The 23,837-nt window shown below is 35.6% G+C and overlaps 1 protein-coding gene across 4 annotated transcripts in view; it reads left to right on the top strand.

Moving 5' to 3' along the window:
• ZEB2 (zinc finger E-box binding homeobox 2) overlaps window positions 1–23,837 on the top strand; it is a 163,617-nt gene that overhangs the window by 123,976 nt on the left and 15,804 nt on the right. For 3 of the 4 annotated variants that reach the window (XM_088146530.1, XM_088146529.1, XM_088146527.1), the window contains exons 4-10: window positions 1,375–1,446; window positions 7,444–7,632; window positions 8,615–8,829; window positions 11,292–11,400; window positions 16,314–18,286; window positions 20,511–20,555; window positions 21,971–22,151. In XM_088146530.1, the coding sequence (XP_088002656.1) occupies window positions 1,375–1,446; window positions 7,444–7,632; window positions 8,615–8,829; window positions 11,292–11,400; window positions 16,314–18,286; window positions 20,511–20,555; window positions 21,971–22,151 (2,784 nt within the window). The remainder of the gene's footprint in view (window positions 1–1,374; window positions 1,447–7,443; window positions 7,633–8,614; window positions 8,830–11,291; window positions 11,401–16,313; window positions 18,287–20,510; window positions 20,556–21,970; window positions 22,152–23,837) is intronic. The other variant, XM_088146528.1, reaches the window with a different exon arrangement.

Genomic DNA, 23,837 nt, shown 5'->3' with positions numbered 1-23,837 from the left:
ATGCAGCAATGGAAACATAATGCGATAAAATAATGCCGTTTTCATTTCAGTTGCAGGCATTAAGAAGCTTAGATTGCAGTTTTGTGCCTAAGAGAAATCTCCACTGAACTGAATAGGACGTATTTTCAAATAGCCTTGTATAGGATCGCACCACATTTTTGCATTTTGCTGCTATATCAAAAAAAAAAAAAAGATAAATTATAATAGTCAAACTGGTGTTTTTTTCATGTAAAATAACGGCATTGTTCACATCATTTGTCCAAAGGCCAGTTAATATTGTAGTTCTTGATGCCACTGTTTTCAATCACAGTAAAAATCGGTTATATGACCAACACAACCATCAGCTGCTGCAATCTCTAGCACTGAGAAATAGTACCTTAAAGATCAAGAAAATAGTTGGAATTAAGCTCTAGAAACTAACAGCTCGCATACTGACTGCATTTCCATGGCTCTTCTGCTAGTGAGAGTGGCTAGGAAAACCATAGATGCTTCTGTGGTTTGTTTAGTATGACATGATTATAATGAATGAAAGGCTCTAGAGACTGATTAAAGTAGACTGAGATGATAAATTAACCTATCCTAGTTTAAGAACATGCCGTTGAAAATTATTTTAAAGTAATACATTGAAAGTATATATTTTTCACACTTTTATTTTGCCATTCTTCCAAGGAACGAATTCTTCATATTAAGTAGGTGAAACCAAGAGGTAGTGAAAAGCTCAGACTTACCCAGAAAAGTCTGACATATCTGTGTTCGTAAACTAACAAGCTCACAACATTATCACATTGCCAGTACATATTGCTGTTTATACTTTTATAATATTTATTTGCTGGTGGTTGTAACACATCATTGTTTAGTCCAGGAACCAAAATAAAAGTCTTTCTTGGATGTCAAAAGCTAGTGGCCTTTCTCACCATTAATAGTATTTATCCTAAATAGGTGTGGATTTAATTTCAGTCAGGGAAGGAGAGTTTTGGCTGGGTGAACTTTCTTAAGATTCTTTATCATGTAATTGCTGGACAGATTGAATTACAATATAGCAGCAACCATTTCTGTGATTATATAGATACCTCTTTCCAAAGGTTAAGATCACAGGAACTGCAGTCATATTGTGATATCCCAGTTCTGTTCATATTCAGTGATAACTGGGACTGCTAATATGGAGAAAATCCATCATGTACAAACTGAAGCCTCCCATTCAGCAAACATGATCAAGTACATTAAATAGACTGGACAAAACCATTATGTAGTCTTCACAAGTGGACAGTCCTGTGCTTTGGCTGAAAGAATCACCCATATTTACTGCCACTTGGTTAGTATTTTAATAAGCTCTTTGGTGTGTGAAATACTGAAAAATGCTTTCTTTTATTATAGAAGAAATGAAGGAAGAGTATGACACCATGGGGCCAGAAGCTGCAATTCAGACCACTGGAAACAATGGAACAGGTAAGAGCATATATTGGGAGCTTAGCTTTGTTTTCTCTTAGCTTGTTTAACTCTTCTACAAACAGAAAGAATTAAACAGCTAATTCACTTTCCCAGATGAGAGTTTGAGATATGCCTGATAACCAATGTTTTAAAATTTGCCCAAATGCTTCACTTTCATGCAAATCAGTGATCCAGTGAAGTTACTAAGAACATTTTCACAACGATGCCTTATCTGTCTCTCCTTCATTTCTCATGACACGTATTTGGAACCTTCTATTACCACAAAATGTTTCTCCAATATAGGTAAGTTGGAATTCAATACAGCTAGAACTATCATTCTATGACAGACTGTAAAATCTTCTTAATAATGGGATGGGTATTTATTTTGTAGTAACACCAAATAAAGATGTTTTATAGAATACATTTTGTCTTCATTTCTGGACATTTTTCATGTTGTCCAACTTTTTTTAGTTCACTTTTCTCAGACATTTGTTTGCTTGTAGATGAGAAGAAAGAAACATTGATACCAAAGTAGCTTGGTTTCTGAGCTATCACTCTTTTGCTTAATTTAAATTATATTAAATGTTTTGTCTTGTAGGAGTACTTTTCTTCTAGCCAGTTTCCATTTAAAAATGCAAGAAGTATTCTACTAAATCAGCCCAAAGGCCTCTCTAATCCAGCATTCTCAGTCACACACAATGGCCAATCAGGTACATCTAGAAAGCTTGCAAGTAGATTCTGAAAGTGGCAGTCCACTTCCATCATTACTCCCAAGAAACTGCTATTTGGCATTTGATTGGCATCATGAAGTGCTCTGCACAGTCTATTAGTTGTAGATCTACAGTATATCTCAGCTAGTCCTCACAATGAGCAATGTTTTGTTCCATTATTCTAGTATGTATAACTTGATATAACTTCAGAGGTATAAGGATACCACAGTTATTGTTTCCAATGAGGCAGTTCCCTATTCTCTGTATTTTAGTTTCCATCTTAATGCCCACTTGAAACATTGTGAATGAAGGTGGTACCAGAACGTTAGGATTTTATTATTCACACATCTCTAATGCCAGTACACACCCACATGTTCTTACTAGACAGCATAACAGACTGACTTGTCTAATACTTAATGGGAAAAATAATGAAAAATAAAAGTATATTGGAGTTGAGGCTGAGAGGGTTTTTTCTTTTCATTTTTGTTACATATATTCCTTTATAAACTGGAACATAATCCACAAAGTAAAATGAAGTCACTTTACATTCGATATACATGAACTGTACTGCAGAATTTGGAGCACCATAATGAATCTTTGTTTTCTGAGATTAAAAAGCAAACAAAGAAAATACACATTTGGTGAGTTTGGTAATGTGATCTAAAAGAATCAAACCATGTACAGCTTTTAAATCCAAGTGGCTATTTATATGAAAGATCACATGTAAAACCTTAAGATTCTTCCCTTGTGCCTTTGATGTTCTCAGCATTTATTCTCCTTGTCATCAAAGGTTGCAATATATACAGTAGTGCTGTTCTACCAATTAACCTCTATGATAGTATTTTGTCCCTTTGGCTAGGGGAAAATGCATCAAGGATTATGGTATGATACTTAGTTGAGAGAGAAATTTGTATAGTTTCTTTCTCAACTAAACTTAGCAACTGGGAAATTTGTAGTATTAAGGCTTTGTACAAGATGCTGGTAGAAGTCTTCCACTGGGTTTCATCTCCACATGTTTCACATGCATGGAGGATTTCCATGTCAGTACTCACCACACTGGCATTATAGAATTTAACAACATTCAAGTCTGAATGCAATCCAAGAAGGGTATTGAAGTGATAAGTGTTTATAAGCAAATTCACTTCATTTTTTATAGGGACTTCAAATATAGAACTGGATGCATACAGTACATGACTGTTGTCCAAATCCATCAGCTACATGGTTGGCTGAGTAATTTTCTCTTTGAATGATCGAAATCTGATTTCTATGAAGAAACATTGTGTTTTACAGCCTTTAAAAAACAAACAAACAAACAAATCTTGTAGCTAAATCTTATCAGGATATTGGTTCCAGAATTGGTTGCCAAATTTGAGTGGCTTTCATAATGTGAGCACTTTTTAAATAGATTGTTTCACATATAGTCACAATCTGCAAATATGCCAGTTTAAGCCACTGCATTATATTTTTAGGGAATGGATGATCAGATACTCCAAAATTAAAGAAAATTTCCTTTCTACCTCCGCTTACCCATAAGAGTAGCAGGAACTGCTCTTTACTGAGACATTCTTCTTTAAGTAGGAAAAGTTCTTTGTAAAGATGAAAACAGAAGTAAAAGTTGGCAAGTTGAAAGGACTGATCATTCCTCAGCTCTAATCTGTGTATACCAATGACGGCCTGCCACTTCCTGCTTAATGGGGGCTGTGGTTTTATTAGCTTTGCTCCCGATTAGGAACAGCTATCTTCATTTCACAGCAAGAGTTCCCATAAGAAATAACTGGCCTTCCAGCCCTTGAATGCTTCCTTTAAATATCTACTCTCCTGAGTGCGGTTTATGCTCATAGAGTATGATGTTATGCTCCCAAGTCTTTAAGGAGACCCTGCCCCAGTCTTTAATTAAAACAAGACATCCTTAGTAAGGACACTCATTTTACATCTTCCTAAAAAGCTTGAATCACAGATGGGACTTTCACTTCTGTGGGTAATTTAAATTCACAATGAATCAATGAGAATAGTTATATTTTGAAAATTTCTGTAAAGAGCATACAAGGGAAAGCCTGTTTTTTTCTAAAATAACCATTTATGTTTTTTGAGGGAAAGATAACATTTTTGATTGTAGTGCTGATCAGTTATTACACTGATGGGTAAATACTTTGCAGTAACACAGGAAACTTTGTAATTCCTGATCTACCATATGAGATTTGATATTTATTCTGTCCTTTTACTATGTCTTGTACTGCAAACACTGTTACTATTAAGGGTCTGTCAACTTAGTAAATCTCACTGTTTTTAAGGTTTATAAGTTATATATAAATATTTGACCAAACTCCTGAATTCCTTTAAATATATACAGAAACTGAATAATGCACATGTTTACTATCAAAGGAGACATTTACTATCAAAGGAGGCAATTGCAGCCTACTGTACAGAACTACAATTATAGGTCACCTTAAAGGAAGTTAATATGGAGGCTGCAGATCTAGTAAAAAAAAACAGGAATAAAGAGGAAAAATTATTGACTATATTATTCACTTATTTCTCCACTGAAATGAACTTTAATATTCCAGATGATAAAGAAAAAGAATGTCACACCAAAGCACCACTAGTGTGCTTTGTATCAGAAGGCTAACAAACCACCAGCTCCAAATATATCTTTATTTAGCCTATTTTTTACTACAGTAAAATGTTTTGGGAGTCTGATCCCAAACATTTATGCTGGTACGTAAAATAAAAATGTTGGGGTAACAGTCCAGTAATCTGGACTGATTTTAATAGTTGTATGATATAGATTGTGATGCAGACTTCTTCCGCAAACAGAAGTGCTTCTTTCAGAAGGGAAAGGACTGGAATCGAGTAGAAGCTTCTTGGTGGGCTGCTGGGGGAGATGGGCAGGATATGGAAAATTGTCTCCCTGATATTGGCTCGTTTCTTAAAAAAAAAAAAAAAGCTTAAAATTTGCACAGGTACAAATATATGCATGCATGCAAATATACTGTACATAATGTCCATCTTTCCTAAAACTGTTTCTCTCCTACCATATTCCCACCAAAAGGCCTAAACCAAGCTTAATTCTTTCCAGTTATTTAGCACCCTGAGCAAGTCCATTCTTCTTGGACCTCCCCTCAAACAACAACATTTCAAACTGTTTTCTATTTCATATGTGCATGGAGGTTCTGTTTTTTAAGAAACACAAATTAAACTCTTGCATATGGAAAAATAGATACAATGATTCCACTCAATATCTGAAGAGATTCTTATACAAATATTAATTCTAGAGGGGAAATCATGTTTGTGTCTTGCAGCAAGTGCAATGAAGAGTTTTGTAGTACTTCCGACATTCAATAATTCATTACTACATCCTGTTAGTCATGCTTGGAGAGTGCCTTCCCTGTCTTAGTCCTTATTATTGCCCATTTAATTCTTCCATCTTAATCAGAACCATATCTCAATAACTGTACATGTATGTGTGTTAGAAAACTTAACACACTGAGTATCGAAGAAAGATACTGCCCATTGACAGGAAATAGAAACCATTTCTATTAAGTTTATCCATAAAGCTATTGCCAGAATTGTTTCTTTCTGTAAATGATATTAAGCGACTTCTGGGGATTTAGTAGTTTAAGACTATATATTTTACTGAACCAGTTTACATACCTTGTAGAATCAGAGATTTCCTTTAGGTTTTCTCCCCTTCCCTCCCTCCACCCCATTTTTGTTTCTAAAAAAGTAGTTTTCAGCAATAAGGGGTGTGAACTGATTTTAGCTATTGCACAATAATGGATTTTCTTCTTTGTCTGTTGCCTTGAAGCAAAGATGCTAAATATTTTAGATGGTTTCTTCCCACAGTCTAAGTTACAATGATTTAAATTTAGTGCTCTGTCACTCTCTAATCATCAATCCAACCTCACTGATTTTATGATAGCTATTACTGATTTATGCTATTGTAAGAGAAGCAGAATCAAGTTGATCTCTAGTTTGGTTGATTCATGAGAGAGAAAATGTTTTAAACATCTTGGCACAGAGTTTGTAATCTGATCCAACCAAAAAAAAAAAAGAGTGAAATGTTCATAAGTATAAATTATAGAAAATAAATAACAATAAAAGTCTTTGTATAAGTCCTGAAATATGCTTTATAAAATATAAATTAAAATAAAATTTAAATATCTGGATTTTTTTCAGCTAAAATTCTGCCCTGAGTTACATATGCTTAAGACCCTTTGACATCAGTTTAATTGAATACAATATCTTCTATACAGTAGGGTTTAAATATTAGGAGCTTTTGCTAAATTGTTCTTATATTTAATGTTCATAAAGAAGGGAAGGGAAATTTTTAATTTTATCAAGAGGATGTTTCATGATACAGGGGATATTGTTTTCACAGGCATTTCAGCAACAATAAAAATACAACAGGTTCATATTTAGTGAGAAAATAAGGACATTTCCAATGTATATTGAAAAATAGTTTTAAGAACCTACTTCACACAGTTAGGTAGCAGAAATACATTGATTCGTTTGTAAGATAACTCCAAATCTCACTTTATTTGAGTAATTTAGGCTCATTTTTTTAGGAAAAAAAAGCAGTATTTCCCCTAAGAATGTTATACAATTCAGAACAAGTTTTTATTAACTACCCTGATTCTCTGAGAAATATATATATATATATATATATATATATATATATATATATATATGATAGAGCCCAGTTCTAGCTCTTATTACTGCTTATTACTCTATGTCTACTCTTTCCTCATTTTCTATGACCCAGTCCAGCATGAAAGATCTATATCTCAGCAGAAATAGGAAAAGAGAGAGCAAACATCCTAAACTACCTGTCAAAGGATCCCCACCCTGAAATGATTTAGAAGTGCCAGATCTAATCCACAGAGTTTTGGAGGAGCTAAAGCTAAGGTCATGCTTTTACATCCATAAGCACAGAGAGCAAAATGGCTCTCAGGCTGTAATTTCATTATTGAAGTTTGATAATTTTTGTAAAGTTAAACTGGAATAACTGAAAGTATGAAAAACTATTTGTCTGGTTCTGTGCATACACATAATACAAGAGTGCCCATTTTTTTATTTCTAGTGATACAGAGGGATCTGCATGGCTTTCTGTCTTCATTAATGAATATCACCATCAGAGAATAAAATTCGTTATTAATTTTCTGATTAGTGAATAAACCAGGTGGAGATAAGGATGACCAAAGGACAGGCTCAAAATGTTCCACAAAAGGGTTTATAATCTCCCAGAGGATGAACACACAAAGCCATTTATTTATTTTTTTTCTTGCTTGTCCCTTTTCCATTTTAGTTAAGAATGCAAATTGCACGTCAGACTTTGAAGAATATTTTGCTAAGAGAAAACTGGAGGAAGGAGATGGACATTCAGTCAGTATAGCAGAGTACCTACAGCGCAGTGATACAGCCATTATTTACCCAGAAGCCCCCGAGGAACTGTCTCGACTTGGCACTCCAGAGGCCAATGGGCAAGAAGAAAATGGTGAGGATGGAATTCATTTTTAGCCACTCTTGACCTTTTGCAGCTGTTGCAATTATAAATGCACTACATGCCTGGATGTTTACCTTAAAATTGAAGAACAGCTGCAGAACCATGGAATTTCATGAGCAAAGACTGGGACTGTAATTTCAGCATATTGTGATTTATATTTCTTTTTAAGTCAGCAAATTGAGAATATTCTGTAGGTAAAGTAAATAGCAGTGGGGGAAATAAAGGTTATATTTTAAAGGACTAGTGTACTTGCTTTATTTTTATTTTTTTAGATTTTTTTTTAATCCCACCTTTCTTATTTTTATAAATAACTCAAGGCAACAAACATACCTAATACTCCTTCCTCCTCCTATTTTCCCCACAACAACAACCCTATGAGGTGAGTTGGACTGAGAGAGAGGGACTGGCCCAAAGTCACCCAGCCAGCTTTCATGCCTAAGGCAGGACTAGAATTCAGAGTTTCCTGGTTTCTAGCCTGTGCCTTAACCACCAGGCCAAACTGGCTCTCTTTTTTAATTTTTAAAATTTTACTTTGGAATGTTTGACTTTTTATCAGGCAAATTAACAGTTACTCATTGAGTCTAAGTCTTTAATAAATAATGAAAAATGCGTCCATGAGGATAAACTAGATAGTATATAAGGAGATGAGGACTGGTAATTAAGTAAACAGCATCAGTAAACAAAACAGCTATTTGTCTATCTTTCTGTCTAGTAGTACAGTAGATACAATAAAGTCTTACAACAGGGTAAAACAAAAATTCGAATTAATTTTCTAGTGAACAATATCCAAGGTTTTTTTCAAGTGTGTAAAAAAGGATTGATATGGTTTTCAGCCTAGGTAGAAATCATGGGTCTCTAGTGTAGACAGATTGGAGTGATTTTTGTCAGTCCATCCTGGGCAATAAGCCCACTAGCTGCCATTGATTTACTGACCTTTCAGCTGGCTTCTTTCTCTTATGTCTCTTGGTTAAAGACCTGCCACCTGGAACTCCAGATGCTTTTGCCCAACTGCTGACCTGCCCCTACTGCGACCGGGGCTACAAGCGTTTGACCTCACTGAAGGAGCACATCAAGTATCGCCATGAGAAGAACGAGGAAAACTTCCCCTGTCCTCTCTGCAACTACACATTTGCCTACCGCACCCAGCTCGAGCGGCATATGGTGACGCACAAGCCAGGGACAGATCAGGTGGGGAGGGGGGCTGACTTTAAGTGATTTCTTTCTATAATAACCCCTTAGAGAAATGATATTGCTTTGATTGGCAATCATTATTAATTTTTCATGGCATTTTGAAGATGCAGATCTTTTAATGGTAATAGCTTTAATTGAAGCCTAAATGATTTTTTGATGGTCTCTTCTAATATGATTTAATAGTCTTATGTTCACGATCGAATGAGTGTGTTAATTTCTAATTTAGAAATTTTATTTGCACTTAAACTTGACTTTAGTTTCATTTTTTTTTTACGTTCCTCAAAATGTGAATGAAATTGTGGCATTTTAATTATACATTATTAAACATCTCAGCAATTTTAATCCTATTTTTCACTTAGTTTTACTTTGCATTTTTTTTATCACATAAGATCTCAAAGATATCTCAAGAATCTTATAATCTTCTTTTCTATAACTCCTAACTTTTTATTGAGCCTCATGTATCTTTCCCAAAGTTTAGAATTTTGAGTTAATCTTGTGGCACACATATGTTGCATGCATTATGAATGTTTTAACAATGTATGATCACATTATCAGTCAACACCTGAAATTTATATGTCACAGCATCATAACTGCTATTAATCAAAATGATTCCTTGACCAGATATGCATAACATTTAATCAGATATAAACTGTCTGGTCTTGAACATATTATTAAACTTTGATATATTAATAAACAAGTTACTAAAAAGTGCTATTTTAGAAGGTTCTGTACAAAGGTGAACTTTTGAGATTTGCTTCTTAAAATGTTAGCTATTACTGTATGTATTATAATACAAATCCCAACGGTGTGCAGTGTGCCCAATCATATAGCTTATTTCTATTCTAAAGAAAAGAAAACATATTGATTTATCTTACCAGGAATCTCCAACTAAAATACGTCTTTAATTAGTCTTATGTGTATCAGGCTCACCTTCTAATCAAACAATTGGATGATTGGTTTTCATCTCTCACTTTATTTCTGCAATCAGTAAAATATCATCATGGCAGAATTTAGCATCATATTTCATTTTTAAAGAGTCAAGAGAGTATTAATCTGTTACTTTGCCCCCTTCATGACAAAATACTAAGATGGCATGGCTTTTTCTCTTTCTGTTTCTCTGTTGCTTCTAACTATGAAAACACTAGGAAGAAAATGGCTGGATATTTATCCAATCTAACTGCCCTACATTTCACATGCAAGAGTGTGATTGTGTTGGCGCATTACGAATGGTAGCTTTGGTGTTGAAAAGTCCCCTCATTTGCTCATGGCATTTACAATTAGTAAATTAAAATGATTGTATCATATTAACAGTGGCACAACTAAAGTTTATAGTAGTCCTCTGAGGGCTGTGGGGGGAGACAAAGCAGCTGTTGCTGTTTGTTTATGCAACTCAGCAACATATGAGCACTGGTCCCTCAATGGGGCTCGGAGGGCTGGGCTCTGCTTGATCTTTGAAGGTTGCTGCTGTTTGAACAACCCTCCCTGTGTCCCATGTAACACCATCTGTCTCACTAGGAATGTGGGAAGATTCAGCACACCCTAGCAGTTGTCATACCGTTTCTGGGCTGTCTTTTCTGCAATAGTCTTTTGTGTCATTGCTGTTTGGTAGGGGGGGAAAAAAAGGCTGACCTCCTACCTTGAACATCCAGACTAGATGACTGCAGCTTTTTCTTTTTTTTTTTTCTTGATCAGAATTCAAAGTCACAGCACTTTTCTCACTTGTTCAGAAAGGTCAGCTGTGTTTGATTCTATCTTTATGCTGCTTTTTAACTTGTCCTTTCTGCCAACTTTTCCTCTTGTTTTGTCCTGGCTACTTTGCATTGCAAAGGAGGAAAGAAAGAAAGAAAGAAAGAAAGAAAGAAAGAAAGAAAGAAAGAAAGAAAGAAAGAAAGAAAGAAAGAAAGAAAGAAAGAAAGAAAGAAAGAAAGAAAGAAAGGTTAATTGTCTGATCAGGGTTTTTTTTCTCAGCAGTGAGCACCTCTTGCATCTGATAACAAATAAATCTTGCATGTAATCACAATACTGAATGATTCAGAGGCATAAGAAAGGGTTTCAGAGGCACAGTTTTTAAGCTGCAATTATGAAGAATTATACATAGTTACAATGTGCTAGAAATATAACAAACCTTAGTTTCTTCTAAAAATTAAAAATCCATTCTTCCCAATATTGCATGTCTTAATAGAATTCCAAGGCAAATGCTGAAAATGCTTTCAAATTGGCTTCAGGTTTGCTGCCAACGTTTTGATTTTTATGGCAGCACCAATGAAGCAAATAAATGTCCGTGCAGAGCTTCTATTTGGACAAATAAATACAAAGCTGCTTTCATTATTTTTTTTCCTCCAAATGCGATCTTGCTATCTCTCTGTCCTTTTCCTTCCCTCCCCCTTTATATATAATTATGCACACACCCTCAGACATATATTTGCATAAAATTCATGCTGGCGTCTTAACTTTCCTAGCACCAAATGCTGACCCAAGGAGCGGGCAATCGTAAGTTTAAGTGCACCGAGTGTGGCAAGGCCTTCAAGTATAAGCACCATCTGAAGGAACACCTGCGAATCCATAGTGGTGAGTCCTTGAGGTGCCAGGGCCCTCATTTGCATTTTGTTTAATGAATTGACTTTTAACGAGAAAAACAATGATGGCTTAAATTTCTACAACTTTATTTAGAACCATTGAGATATTTCATAAATGATATCTGACTCATCCTCATTTTCCATATGGTTCAGAAAACAGTGCTGCCTTTCATCTCTACATCCTCACTGCCTCTTTGAGAAATATAGACCCTCTTATTTATTTGCCCATCCCTCTTTTGGCATTCCTAATTTTTAAATGTAAGAAGGCCAAAAGTGAGAAACCCTAGAAATAAACAGTAGTAATATCCTCCATCCAGCAGCGTAATATCATTTTGGATCTCCTAGAAATCCACCAAGATCTTTTAGTTTTCATGGATGCATTTTTCCTTCCCCCTCCCCACATATACAGTATAACTCAGAGCAGCTAGGAAGTCCAATAAACAGGATATTGACCTACTCCAACAAACACATAATATGATTTGCTTTCTTTTGGCTTAATGTGATTTGCGAAGACATTTGATATGCTTTAATGTAATGTATAAACTAGCCATGGGTTGGATTCATGTATCATGCTGAGCCATGTTTATTTTAAGCATTGTTTCTTGAACAGTTCAGAATCGGTCTTACAGATAAGCAAGATTACTAATTTATCATGGCTTGGGTGGCCAATTCCTGGTTTGATTTCCCTCCTTTTTTAGTTATTCTTGCTTCATATTTCTATGGAGTTGTTAGATAAAAACAAACCAGGAATAAGCCAGGAAACTATGAACAAAGCAAATATTTCATCTATATATAACATTCAACCAGTGTTACACTAAGTAAGCCAATAACAAACAATGGTTTCACTGGGGTTTTTTTGCCCTAAAACCATGTTTTATTACTTGATACCTCCCTGTTTGGATATCAAACAACACACCTAATAGCCGAGTGCAGTATGTGAAAGCAGCCTTTTATAACTTACTTAAATCTTCAGTGGATAATGTTTGTAGCATAGGACATTTTCACTCATTATACTCTTGAAAATATACAGTATCTAAATTGTTTTTCCAAGTATGAAAAAAGTAATGTATAAACAAAACAGACTTTGACATCTCCTTATCAGGTATCAAAGATTAGCTGCAGCTTTCCAAATCAGTGTATATTCAATGGAGCTATGATTTTTTTTAAAAAAAAACAACAGTTATTTATTTGATCTCCTGTAAGTTTTTGCATTAGGTCACAGAACAGTGGGAAAAAATGGGACAATTTGAAGTTCTCAGTATGTGAAAATCTAACTGAATTTTTCCCCAATCAAAAAGTACTTATAAAGCTCAGCATTCTGGCTTGTTATTTTAAATAAGTAATAAATATTTTATAGTACATACACGCATACAAACAGACATACATACATACATATGTAAGTAAGTCCACCGAGTTGAATGGAACTTCCTTCCAGGTAATTGTTATACATCTTTCCAGTCTACCGAGAAGTTTACTCAGAAGTAAATCTCATTGATTCCTATAGAACATGTTTAGTACTGGATGGGAGAGCATCAGGAAATCACAGGACTAGAGTCTACACTAAGTAGTTGAAAAAAATCCCAGAAGGCAGTGGTGACCCACTTCCATATCATTGCCCAAAAAATCCAGATGGAGTTTGATATGTAGTTACAAGGACTGAGTTCATCCTGAGGGAGTATTTACCTATATTTATATAGGTAAATATATGTTACAAACAAAATCCTTCAGTATCATATTTTACAGACTCAAACCTTTATTGTAAGTTGTAATACCTTTAGAAAGCAGAATTTGTTAATATTTAATATACTAATTGCGTTAATTAAGTTATAAGTATCTAAAATCAAGCAATGAACGTTGCTTTTTACAAAGTATATCAGTCCTGGGAAATTTTAGTCTAATCCAAATTAAGAACTTCTAATCTCAATGATTGTTAATTGGAGAAATATAAGTAGGGATCTAACATGCCCATTCAAGCAAATGGCTCAGTTCAGATGTAAAAACAAAGCACCATTTCTCACTATGGGAGTATTCTGTGGTGACATTTTCCTTTCTTTTTCTCTTTCTCTCTTCTCTCCCACTAGAAGAAAAAGTTTACCTAAAACTTCAGGAACTGTGATTGTATTTAAACTACAAGTTGAAACAATCTTGGACCTGAAACCATAATTTGATCCTGGCTTATTCTCATTACTTATTATCCCTTAAGTAAACACAGTTTCCTGAATACAGAAGTCACGGGGAACTATTATTGGCTATATATATTCGAAAGTAGAAACTCTTAATCTAATGACGGCCAAGACTTTTGTAGCTTCTTTTCATAGAAGGACAATCTGAGTTTCCTGTTACGTCTTAACTGTGACTTAAAATCACTTAACTCTGCTAGATCATGCCACTTGTTTTAATAATCTGTTTAGGAACTGTAGTTAAATAGAAATATTCTTTAATGTTAAAAATGAATCTGTCAGTGAATCTAGCAGCATCTCTTGTTTAATCCACATACCTTTTTTTAAAAAAAATGTGATATTAGCTTTATTTGTTGTAGTGTACTTGACTGTGGCTGTGTTCACATGACATACCTACCCACAGTTAACTAACCATGATTTATTCAATTAACAAGGTATTTTTGGATTTACACAATTTACTGACCTATAAACTAACCAGATGGGTTAACACAACATGTTAAGTTAAAATATGGCCGGCTGGTTTGTGATTCAACATATTGTGTAAATGTGGTCCATATATTTAGTAAAGGTTCTGAGATGCTGAAGGCTCTTAACAGCAATGCATGTTATAGTAGATATTTTTCTTATGTACAGGCATATAGTCCGTAAAAGTATTCTTAAAAGTTGTATTTGAGGAGCAAATTTTATCACATTTTCCCATCATGCAGACTGTAATAGTTCCTGAGAAAATGTAGATTATGTGAATTGTATAGTACTTTATCACAAGTTTGATTGACATTGATAGTTATTATTTATTAGGTAATGGTGCTGAATAATGAAAGGGGAAATATAATTGCTGTTGCTTCTTTGGCTAAGAAAAACTTGAGATAATTAGGCGATTTTAAGGAGGCAGGACAAAGTGGGAGGAAAACTGTCTAGAGATTCTGTGCAGCACATGCAGAGATAGGCTGTGTTTCTATTTTCCTCCACCCCACTCCCAGCGTTAAAAGTTTCTAGTTCTGGGGCATCACATGAATTTTTCCTGTGGTGTATGCTAACCTTAGCATTTATCATTCCATATGTCTGTATGCCCATCATTATATGATAGGATACAGGAAGTAAGTGGAAAGAATAGCATTGTTTTAGGGTACAAAATGTGGGAACTGCAAATGGCTCATCAGCTTCTATTTTGCACCTCCAGAGTTTTCTAGGCAGGGTGTGCAATTCTTTTGGCCTTCTGAGGAGGGAACATTTTTGGAGTTTGGGAGGGAGGTAAGGTATTCTTGGTACCCATTAATCTACCAGGTCCCCTCTCTCATAACAAATCCTAGCCCTTTAACTTTTTGAGAGTGACTCTTGGCACACTGTAAAGCTCAAGTCAGTGGGCATTGCAAATTCCTGTGGTCTGTTGAAGGAATCTATGTTTGCAGTTCTCTGTGTGCTCCAGCAAAGGAGAGAATTTTCATCCTCCAATCCCTAAATTACTGAACTCATGCATAGTCATTCCAGAATGACAGAAAGTAGGGTCCCATTTTACCTCCTTCCCTTCTACTCCCTCATCTGTTGGAATTTCCTATACTGATTCATTGTAGGTGGTTGTTCTTCCTTATGGCTAAATTCCACAGAACTGTGGCTTGCATGAAACATAATTTATTTCCAAACTAAGCCATGATTGCTAATTCTGTTTTGAAGGCAATGTATAGTTTATGCATTGCCTGTCCAGTTTTGGAAATCACCATTTACAAAAGTGAAAGGACAGGATGAGGGAGAAGAAGCAGGAAAGAAAGAATTCAAGAGTGTGAAACTTGTTCACAAATGCCAAAAGATGTTTTAATCTCGCTCAGCTATGTGAAGTTTTATAAGAATAGAAATTCAGTAATTGAAGGTTTTAGAGAAGAATTGAGCATGAAACTGAGCAAACTCAGGGAGGCAGTGAAGGACAGGAAGGCCTGGCGCAATATGGTTCATGGGGTCACGAAGAGTCGGACACGACTTAACGACTAAACAACAACAACAACAAGAGAAGAATTAGGGATGAGTAAGATATTGTGTTTGCTTCAGAGAGATCTCTACTACTCTTTGATCTTTTCTCAGTAGGTCATCTGGAAGTATCAACAATTAAAAGTCAAATAAATAAATATCCATAACTTATTCTCAGGCAGAACATATCCTTTATCTCAGTTTAGGAAGCTGGATGAGAAAAGAAAGGGCAAGTGAACATATTTATAGTGGTAGAATGTGATAATGCTAACAGTCACAAACTCAATTATAGAGGGTAAAATAATTCCTGGAATATTCAGTGCTGTGCTATTCAAATGGAGAACTTGCTGTAAAGTAAGTTCATTGAAACTGCGTGTTGCCTGGGTTCTTTTTTAAAAAGCATGGCAAAATTATATCCTGCCCATTCTATTTAGGTATTGCAAAGATTATTATATTTAGGTTTTCAAACTTATTTGCACAAGTACATTGCAGGAGAATGTACTTTATTCCCTTTTTAAAACACACCCAGTTGTGCACTACAAAATGTTAGCAGCAATCAGAATTAGGGCTACCAGAAAATTAAATATTTTAGACAATTATTTCCACTTGCAGAGACCTAAACACAATTTGGAAGGAAGGGAGAAAACATAATAAGATGAAATGGATAATCTTTGCTAGCTTAGCATACATAGCTGCTGCAACAGAAATCTAAAGAATACTTCAATTTGTGGGTTACTAAAATTTAATCTTAAAAAATTCATTGCAGGTGAAAAACCATATGAATGTCCCAATTGCAAGAAGCGTTTCTCCCATTCTGGTTCATACAGTTCACACATCAGCAGCAAGAAATGTATTGGTTTAATCTCTGTAAATGGTCGAATGAGAAACAATATCAAGACGGGTTCTTCTCCTAATTCTGTATCTTCCTCACCTACTAATTCAGCCATTACACAGCTGAGAAACAAGCTGGAGAATGGAAAACCACTTAGTATGTCTGAGCAATCAGGCTTACTTAAAATAAAAACAGAACCACTAGATTTCAATGAATATAAAGTTCTTATGACAACTCATGGCTTTACTGGTGCTAATCCATTCATGAATGGCAGACTTGGTGCAACCAGCCCCATAGGAGTCCATGCTTCTACGCAAAGTCCAATGCAGCACTTAGGGGTAGGAATGGAAGCACCTTTACTTGGATTCCCAGCAATGGGGAGCAATTTAAGTGAAGTGCAGAAAGTCCTACAGATTGTAGACAACACTGTTTCTAGGCAGAAAATGGACTGTAGCACTGAAGAAATTTCCAAGCTGAAAGGTTACCACATGAAGGACCCATGTTCTCAGCCAGAGGAACAAGGCATTACTTCTCCTGGTATTCCACCTGTGGGTCTTCCAGTAGTCAGTCATAATGGTGCCACTAAAAGTATTATTGACTACACATTAGAAAAAGTCAATGAAGCCAAAGCTTGTCTCCAGAGTTTGACTACAGATTCAAGGAGGCAGCTCAACAATATTAAGAAAGAAAAGCTACGCACCCTAATAGATTTGGTGACTGAAGATAAAATGATAGAAAACCATAATATACCCACTCCATTTTCATGCCAATTCTGTAAAGAAAGTTTTCCTGGTCCCATTCCCTTGCATCAACATGAACGGTACCTCTGTAAGATGAATGAAGAAATCAAGGCAGTCCTCCAACCTCATGAAAATATGGCTCCTAGCAAACCAGGTGTGTTTGTTGATAAGCAAGCTCTCCTCCTATCATCTGTACTTTCTGAGAAAGGAATGACTAGCCCTATCAATCCATACAAGGACCATATGTCTGTACTTAAAGCATATTTTGCTATGAATATGGAGCCCACTTCTGATGAACTACTGAAAATTTCCATTGCTGTTGGCCTTCCTCAGGAATTTGTGAAGGAATGGTTTGAACAACGAAAAGTCTACCAACACACAACTTCCAGGTCACCACCTCTGGAAAGGAGCAACGCCAAGGTGGTGCTGGCTGCCACCAACAACACTCCCACTAAAGACTCTTTGTCAGCCAGATCCCCTATAAAGCCTGTGGACTCTATAACATCACCATCTATAGCTGAACTTCATAATAGTGTTACTAACTGTGATACTCCTCTCAGGCTAACAAAACCTACTCACTTTACCAATATTAAACCAGTTGAGAAATTGGACCACTCCAGGAGCAATACTCCTTCGCCATTAAATCTTTCTTCCACATCTTCTAAAAACTCCCACAGTAGTTCTTACACTCCAAACAGTTTCTCCTCTGAGGAGCTTCAGGCTGAGCCTTTGGACTTGTCTTTACCAAAACAAATGAAGGAACCCAAAAATATTATAGCTACAAAGAACAAAACAAAATCCAATAGTGTAAATGTAGACCACAACAGTATTTCTTCATCATCTGAAACCTCAGATGAGCCACTGAACTTGACTTTTATCAAGAAAGAATTTTCTAATTCAAATAGTTTGGATAAAAGCACTAATCCAGTATTTGGTATGAACCCTTTTAGTGCCAAACCTTTATATACCACACTTCCACCACAGAGCGCATTTCCCCCAGCCACTTTTATGCCTCCAGTTCAGACCAGCATTCCTGGGCTACGACCATATCCTGGAATAGATCAAATGAGCTTCCTACCACATATGGCCTATACATACCCAACTGGAGCAGCTACATTTGCTGACATGCAGCAAAGACGAAAGTACCAGAGGAAGCAAGGATTTCAGGTAAATCTATGGCTTATTTCATAATTGTATAATATTTAATGACTGCAACATAATTCTAAAGTTTTGTGATCCATTTAGTTTGTTTTTTAATGAGTGAATGGTTTAAAAAGAGAAATAAAACTTATAAGCATGATTAAGACAGGCAAAAAATCATACACAGAAAAGCTTTCCTAGTAAGCTGGTAGTGGTAAAGAAAAGACTGCTGAGAGAAATAATATTCCTATATCTAAAATAAATATAGCCTTGTGTGACACCCCACCCCCACCCCATCTCCCTCTTCTGTGGCTTCATAAATGTTCACCAGAGCCCTTAGAATTTCCCAGAGAATTATGTGGCAATGATAATACAGCAATAAGCTCTTTATAATAGGTTCTGACTAATCTTTATAAAGCTATTAAAAGGTTTATGAAGATCCTCAAACCAGACTTACTTTCATCTCACCTGCTCCATTTTCTACATATTTGTATGTCATGCACCCACTCACTCATCCTGTCCCATAGACCTTTTGGAGAAGTCTCCAAACAGATCCCAGTACTTAAGAAGCATCTGCTATATTCTTCATTTACACAGGAGGATTCAATCATTTGTCATCTTCAAAAAAGATTAAATCAATCTTGAATTAGGATGATATTTTATAAACTATACTGTAGGTGATCATATGAAACTGGCTCATATATCACGTCACATCTACTTCACTCAATATCATCTACTTTAGTAGCTACTCTCTAGGCTTTAGGCAGGAGTCTTTCCCATTATCTACTGCAAGATTTTAACTGGAAATGTTAAGGACTGAACCAGGGAATCCACAAACAAGCATATACTGTATCACTGAACTGTGGTGTGATCTTATATAGTTTTTAACTGTTTAGAACATCGAATATAGAAATATAATATTTTAATCAGCGGAAAAATTCATAAATAGGTAGGAGGTACATTGGTTGATAGGCAGACAGACATTCCTTTATGATCCATTAAGTTCCATTAATACTTTTACATACTAGTAAATACGTTTTCTATTTTCAGATGTAAAAGTCAGGTATACGTTAACGTTACAGACCATAATCCCTCTCTTGACAATAGGAGCATAAATAGCACAATACCTCCATAACATCTGTTTTACTATTCCAATTTATAGTACATCTGCCCTCTTTGTAAATGTATTTAAGCTTATTTAATATTCTCTGATATAAATTTGCATAAGCCTAGTCTAAGAAACAGAACTATCTGATAGCAAATGGAAATGTAAGTTATCATGCAAGTTTGTAATCTCTTTGGATCAAGACAAAATAAATATCAAGAAATTTAATAATTCACTGATCCACATTCATTACTGCTTAATGCTGAAGGCTGTTTTAACATAGACAGTGCATTGATAAAAAGTGTTATTAATATTCCCAATTTCAAATTACAAAATTAAATATAAAATTGTAGCTCAAGGCCTTTAGAAGGGAGACATACATGTAAATGGATTGCATAATAACATTTTGTACCTAAATATAAAATTCAATTAAACCCTTTCTAACATTTATAGTCTGTGTGTGTGTGTGTGTGTGTGTGTGTGTAAAAAAATCTATGTAGCTATTGCTTGCTCTCTCTCTCTCTCTTTGTGTGTGTGTGTGTGTGTGTGTGTATATATATATATATATATATTCTGATTATGAAGAATACATGATGCTTTTTGGAATTCTAAGCACACTGACCAATAAATAAAATTTGCTGGCCTTGGTGGAGCTTGCATTTAAAAAGCCATGCTCAAAGTTATTCTGCAAAATAAAATCCCTGCAAAGCTAAAAGTCATGCTCTGAAGAAGGATCAAAGTTTTTCCTTCTTCTTGAGCAGTACACACATACTCCTTTATCTCACTAGTAGAACTGTTGTTTGAGAAACACAAGCTTAAGCTTCACTTGGTATATGGACCTATCTGTTCAATTCTCAGGATATTGACATTAACCTGAGGACTCTTTCTCTAGGATTTCACACAAAGGTAAAGTTTAAAGTTTGCAATTTTTTATAAGGTTTGGATCCACTCTGGCATTCCATAATTCCAGTTACATGGAAACATTACCCTCAAAGTATAAATGCTAAGTTAAAGCCATAGAGATGTAGTTGTAGAATGCTCATTTTAATTTCAAAGAGTTTCAGAGCAGAATATGGAAAATAAAATATTCTCTGTTACTTTGCTACTGAAGCCTTTCTTACATGAGCAATCTTACTTGTTTTCCAGGTTTTTCATGATAATCTGAATACCAGAATTCAAGATATAGTCCATGTAAATATGACCTAGTACCTCGTATATATTACTATTTTGTCTGCTTTGTATATTTTAGAATTGCTATAGAGTGAGATGTAGGGGAATCACAAATGCTGTCCCCTCATATCTCTGTAGCCCCCTTGTGAACTCATTGATTTGTTCTTTGAACCAGAAAATGTTCAAAAGAACATAAATCTGTGATCTTGCTTGTATATCTCTGAGAAATGAAGGAATGGAGAATAAGGAATAAGAAAAATGAGTTACTTGCATTTCCTTCTTCTCTCCCAATTCTCATCTCCAAAAGGTGCTCATTCAGTGTTGATATCTGTGGCCTTACGACAAAGTATTGCATTATATTTTGATCATATTGGCACTTTTCATAGAAATAAATCCCAAAGAAATACATGGAATTGACTGTTTTTGATTTGCCAGTTATACATGTTCTCTGATAATGATTTTCTGTTCTCTTCAATTGCAAAGACATACCATTTCATAATATCAGACAGTAGAATCTCATATTACTCTTGGCATTTGCCCGCACTGCTATCTCAGCTACTATACCATTATTGCCATATCCTTCCAGCCCGCTACAGGGAGAGAGCAATTGCATACCAGCCTATGGAAAAGTCAATGCAGCCTAGCTGCCACTTGAAAATGAAACTTTTCAGTGATGTAGGCCTGCATCCCATGTTGGATTCTCCACTCTTCCTTGTAATGTTTAGTATTATTATCTTCTCTGTGATATCAAAATGTTGGTTTCTGTATTCTCATTTACAAACTTCAGTAATATGAAGAGACAGCAGGAAAGATATATCTATTATGATGCCACCATAGTATTGTAACTAAGTATTTCTAAATGTTATAGGAAGAATATGATTCTTCCTATAACAGCCCCGGATCATATATATTCAGATTCAAGTGGCAACTGAAGTATACCTAGTTTGATCCAAACATGTCCTTCCATAAATGGGAAAGTACTTTCTGTTTGTAGAGGGCACAACTTCAGTAGAGGCTTCCCCCTTGGAGGAATTCACTCTTCCTTCTTGTAACCTTCAGTCCAATTGTTTGGAAGAATCTCTCAATCTTCTAGAAGTACCATAAAGGCTGCTGCTGGGGAATGCATTCAAAAGGGGAAATTAAAAGAAAAAAAATGCTGCCATTCCATCTTCAATATCATCATCAGCAGAACTGTGATAAGTTTATGGAACACTGGCATTCAATACAATGTACAAATATGCTTGTATAGTTTTCACATGAAACATGTTCTTTAGGATATGGTTCCACATTTTGATAAAAGCTGCAACTGTGAACCAGTGAATCCATTTAATGCTTATAAAGATAGGTAGCAATTAACATGTATAAGAATATAAGATTACCAAAAAAGAAAAATGGAAACAATGTTTTTATATGAAATACATGTGGCTGTTTCACAGGGAGAATTGCTTGATGGAACACCAGATTACATGTCAGGTCTTGATGACATGACAGACTCTGACTCCTGCCTGTCCCGAAAGAAGATCAAGAAGACAGAAAGTGGCATGTACGCATGTGACTTATGTGACAAGACATTCCAGAAAAGCAGTTCCCTTCTGCGACATAAATATGAGCACACAGGTATGGATGATTGCAATATATAGAAACAAGACTTAATGGTATAGGTCTGCAGTATAAAATGCAGCTAAGGCATTGAACAAAATGATGCTCATTGCTTGTTGCAGTTCTCCATTTCCTTTCTTTGTTCAGTTCTTTCAAATGCATTTTTGAGCATGTTGAAGCTCATAGAAATAACTTTAAAAAATGAACAAACTGGAAAAATGAATCCATTGAGTAGGACACCCTGTGTAAGCTCAAAATGGGCAGAAAGCTGAATGAACGCCTATGTGAAGAAATAGCTAGTAAGAATTTAGCCAGCGATACAATTCTTCCTAGTCATCATTATTCAGGAAAATGATTATTTATAGGCATATAGAACATGAAAAGTATTCTTTCTAAATAAATAAAGATGTGCATTAACACAAACAAGAGAACTAAATTTTTAGAGTCAAGAGGGACTTCTGTTATAGCGCGGGGGGGGGGGTTATTGGCTTCTACACCACTTCTCTCATATCAGTCTTATAAAAATATATTGTAAATATAGTTGTTATCTTCTAAGGAGTAATTCTTCACAATATGACTGCTCTAAGGAGGTTTTCTTAAAATTGCTTCTGCTAAGCTGTGTGCACTTAGCTACTGCACAGAGCCACAGTGAATGGCCTCCACACGATACCTACATCATGAAAAGAAGGTCTGATTATGGAACATTGTGAAAAATAAGGGTATTATCATCATCTTTGGTGAAAAGCTGGAAGTTATTATGGAATATCAACCTAAAAATAAAGTATAATGATTTTACCTTCCAAATGTACACAAAAATATACACCTATAGATATAGACAGAAGTCTCAGACCTTACATTAAAATTCAGAAATATTTCGTATTCTGGCCTCCATCTTATATTACAGATCTGGGAGAAAGTTAAACATGAATTTGGACCTTGAGAATTATTCAGTGATTGGTAAATTCAGGAATAGTAAACTAGGGAAAGATGACTGACATTGGAATCCCCTTTTAAAATATATGTTATATATTATTTTAATGCAAAGATAGATAGAAAGACAGACAACTTTCACTCTTGGGACTCTTTTTCTTCTGTTCCAGAATATTTATTTAACTTACAACAGCTTTCCTCAATCTGGTTTCCTCTAAAGTGCTAGGACTACAAATTTTAGAATTCTCAGCCACCATGACCAAATATTGGGATTTCTGGGTGTTTTAATCTCATTTCATCTGAGAAAGCAGTTGGAGAAAGATGTCGTAAACAAAGGAGCACATACAGTGGTACCTCGGGATACGAACTTAATCCGTTCCGTGACTCTGGTTGCAACTCGAGTTGGTCTCAAGTCGAGGTAAAGTTTCCCATAGGGTTCAATGTAAATCCGGTTAATCCGTTCCGCCCTCCGAATTTGGTTGCAACCCGAGGCAAATTTCCCCATAGGGTTCAATGTAAATCCGGTTAATCCGTTCCTCCCTCCGCCCAAATTTGGTCGCAACCCGAGGCAATTTTCTCTTCAGAGCCTTACTCCCGCCAAGCCTGCTCTGCATTTTCTTTGGGGCCATGCTGACACGCACAGCAAAAACTTTCGCAAAACACCGCAAAACACACCACAAGCCTCACCAAACGTCTCCTTGCTACCGCGACCTCGCCCACAGGAAGCCACGACCGCGTGGCAGCAGGGAAAACGGCTGCGGATCCGGTTCGTAA

Source organism: Python bivittatus, unplaced genomic scaffold (genome assembly GCF_059951505.1).
Source record: "Python bivittatus isolate LINGU-HERP-01145 unplaced genomic scaffold, Pbiv_v1 ctg000480_np1212, whole genome shotgun sequence".
Lineage (NCBI taxonomy): Eukaryota > Metazoa > Chordata > Lepidosauria > Squamata > Pythonidae > Python > Python bivittatus.
This window is presented reverse-complemented; position numbering and strand designations above follow the sequence as displayed.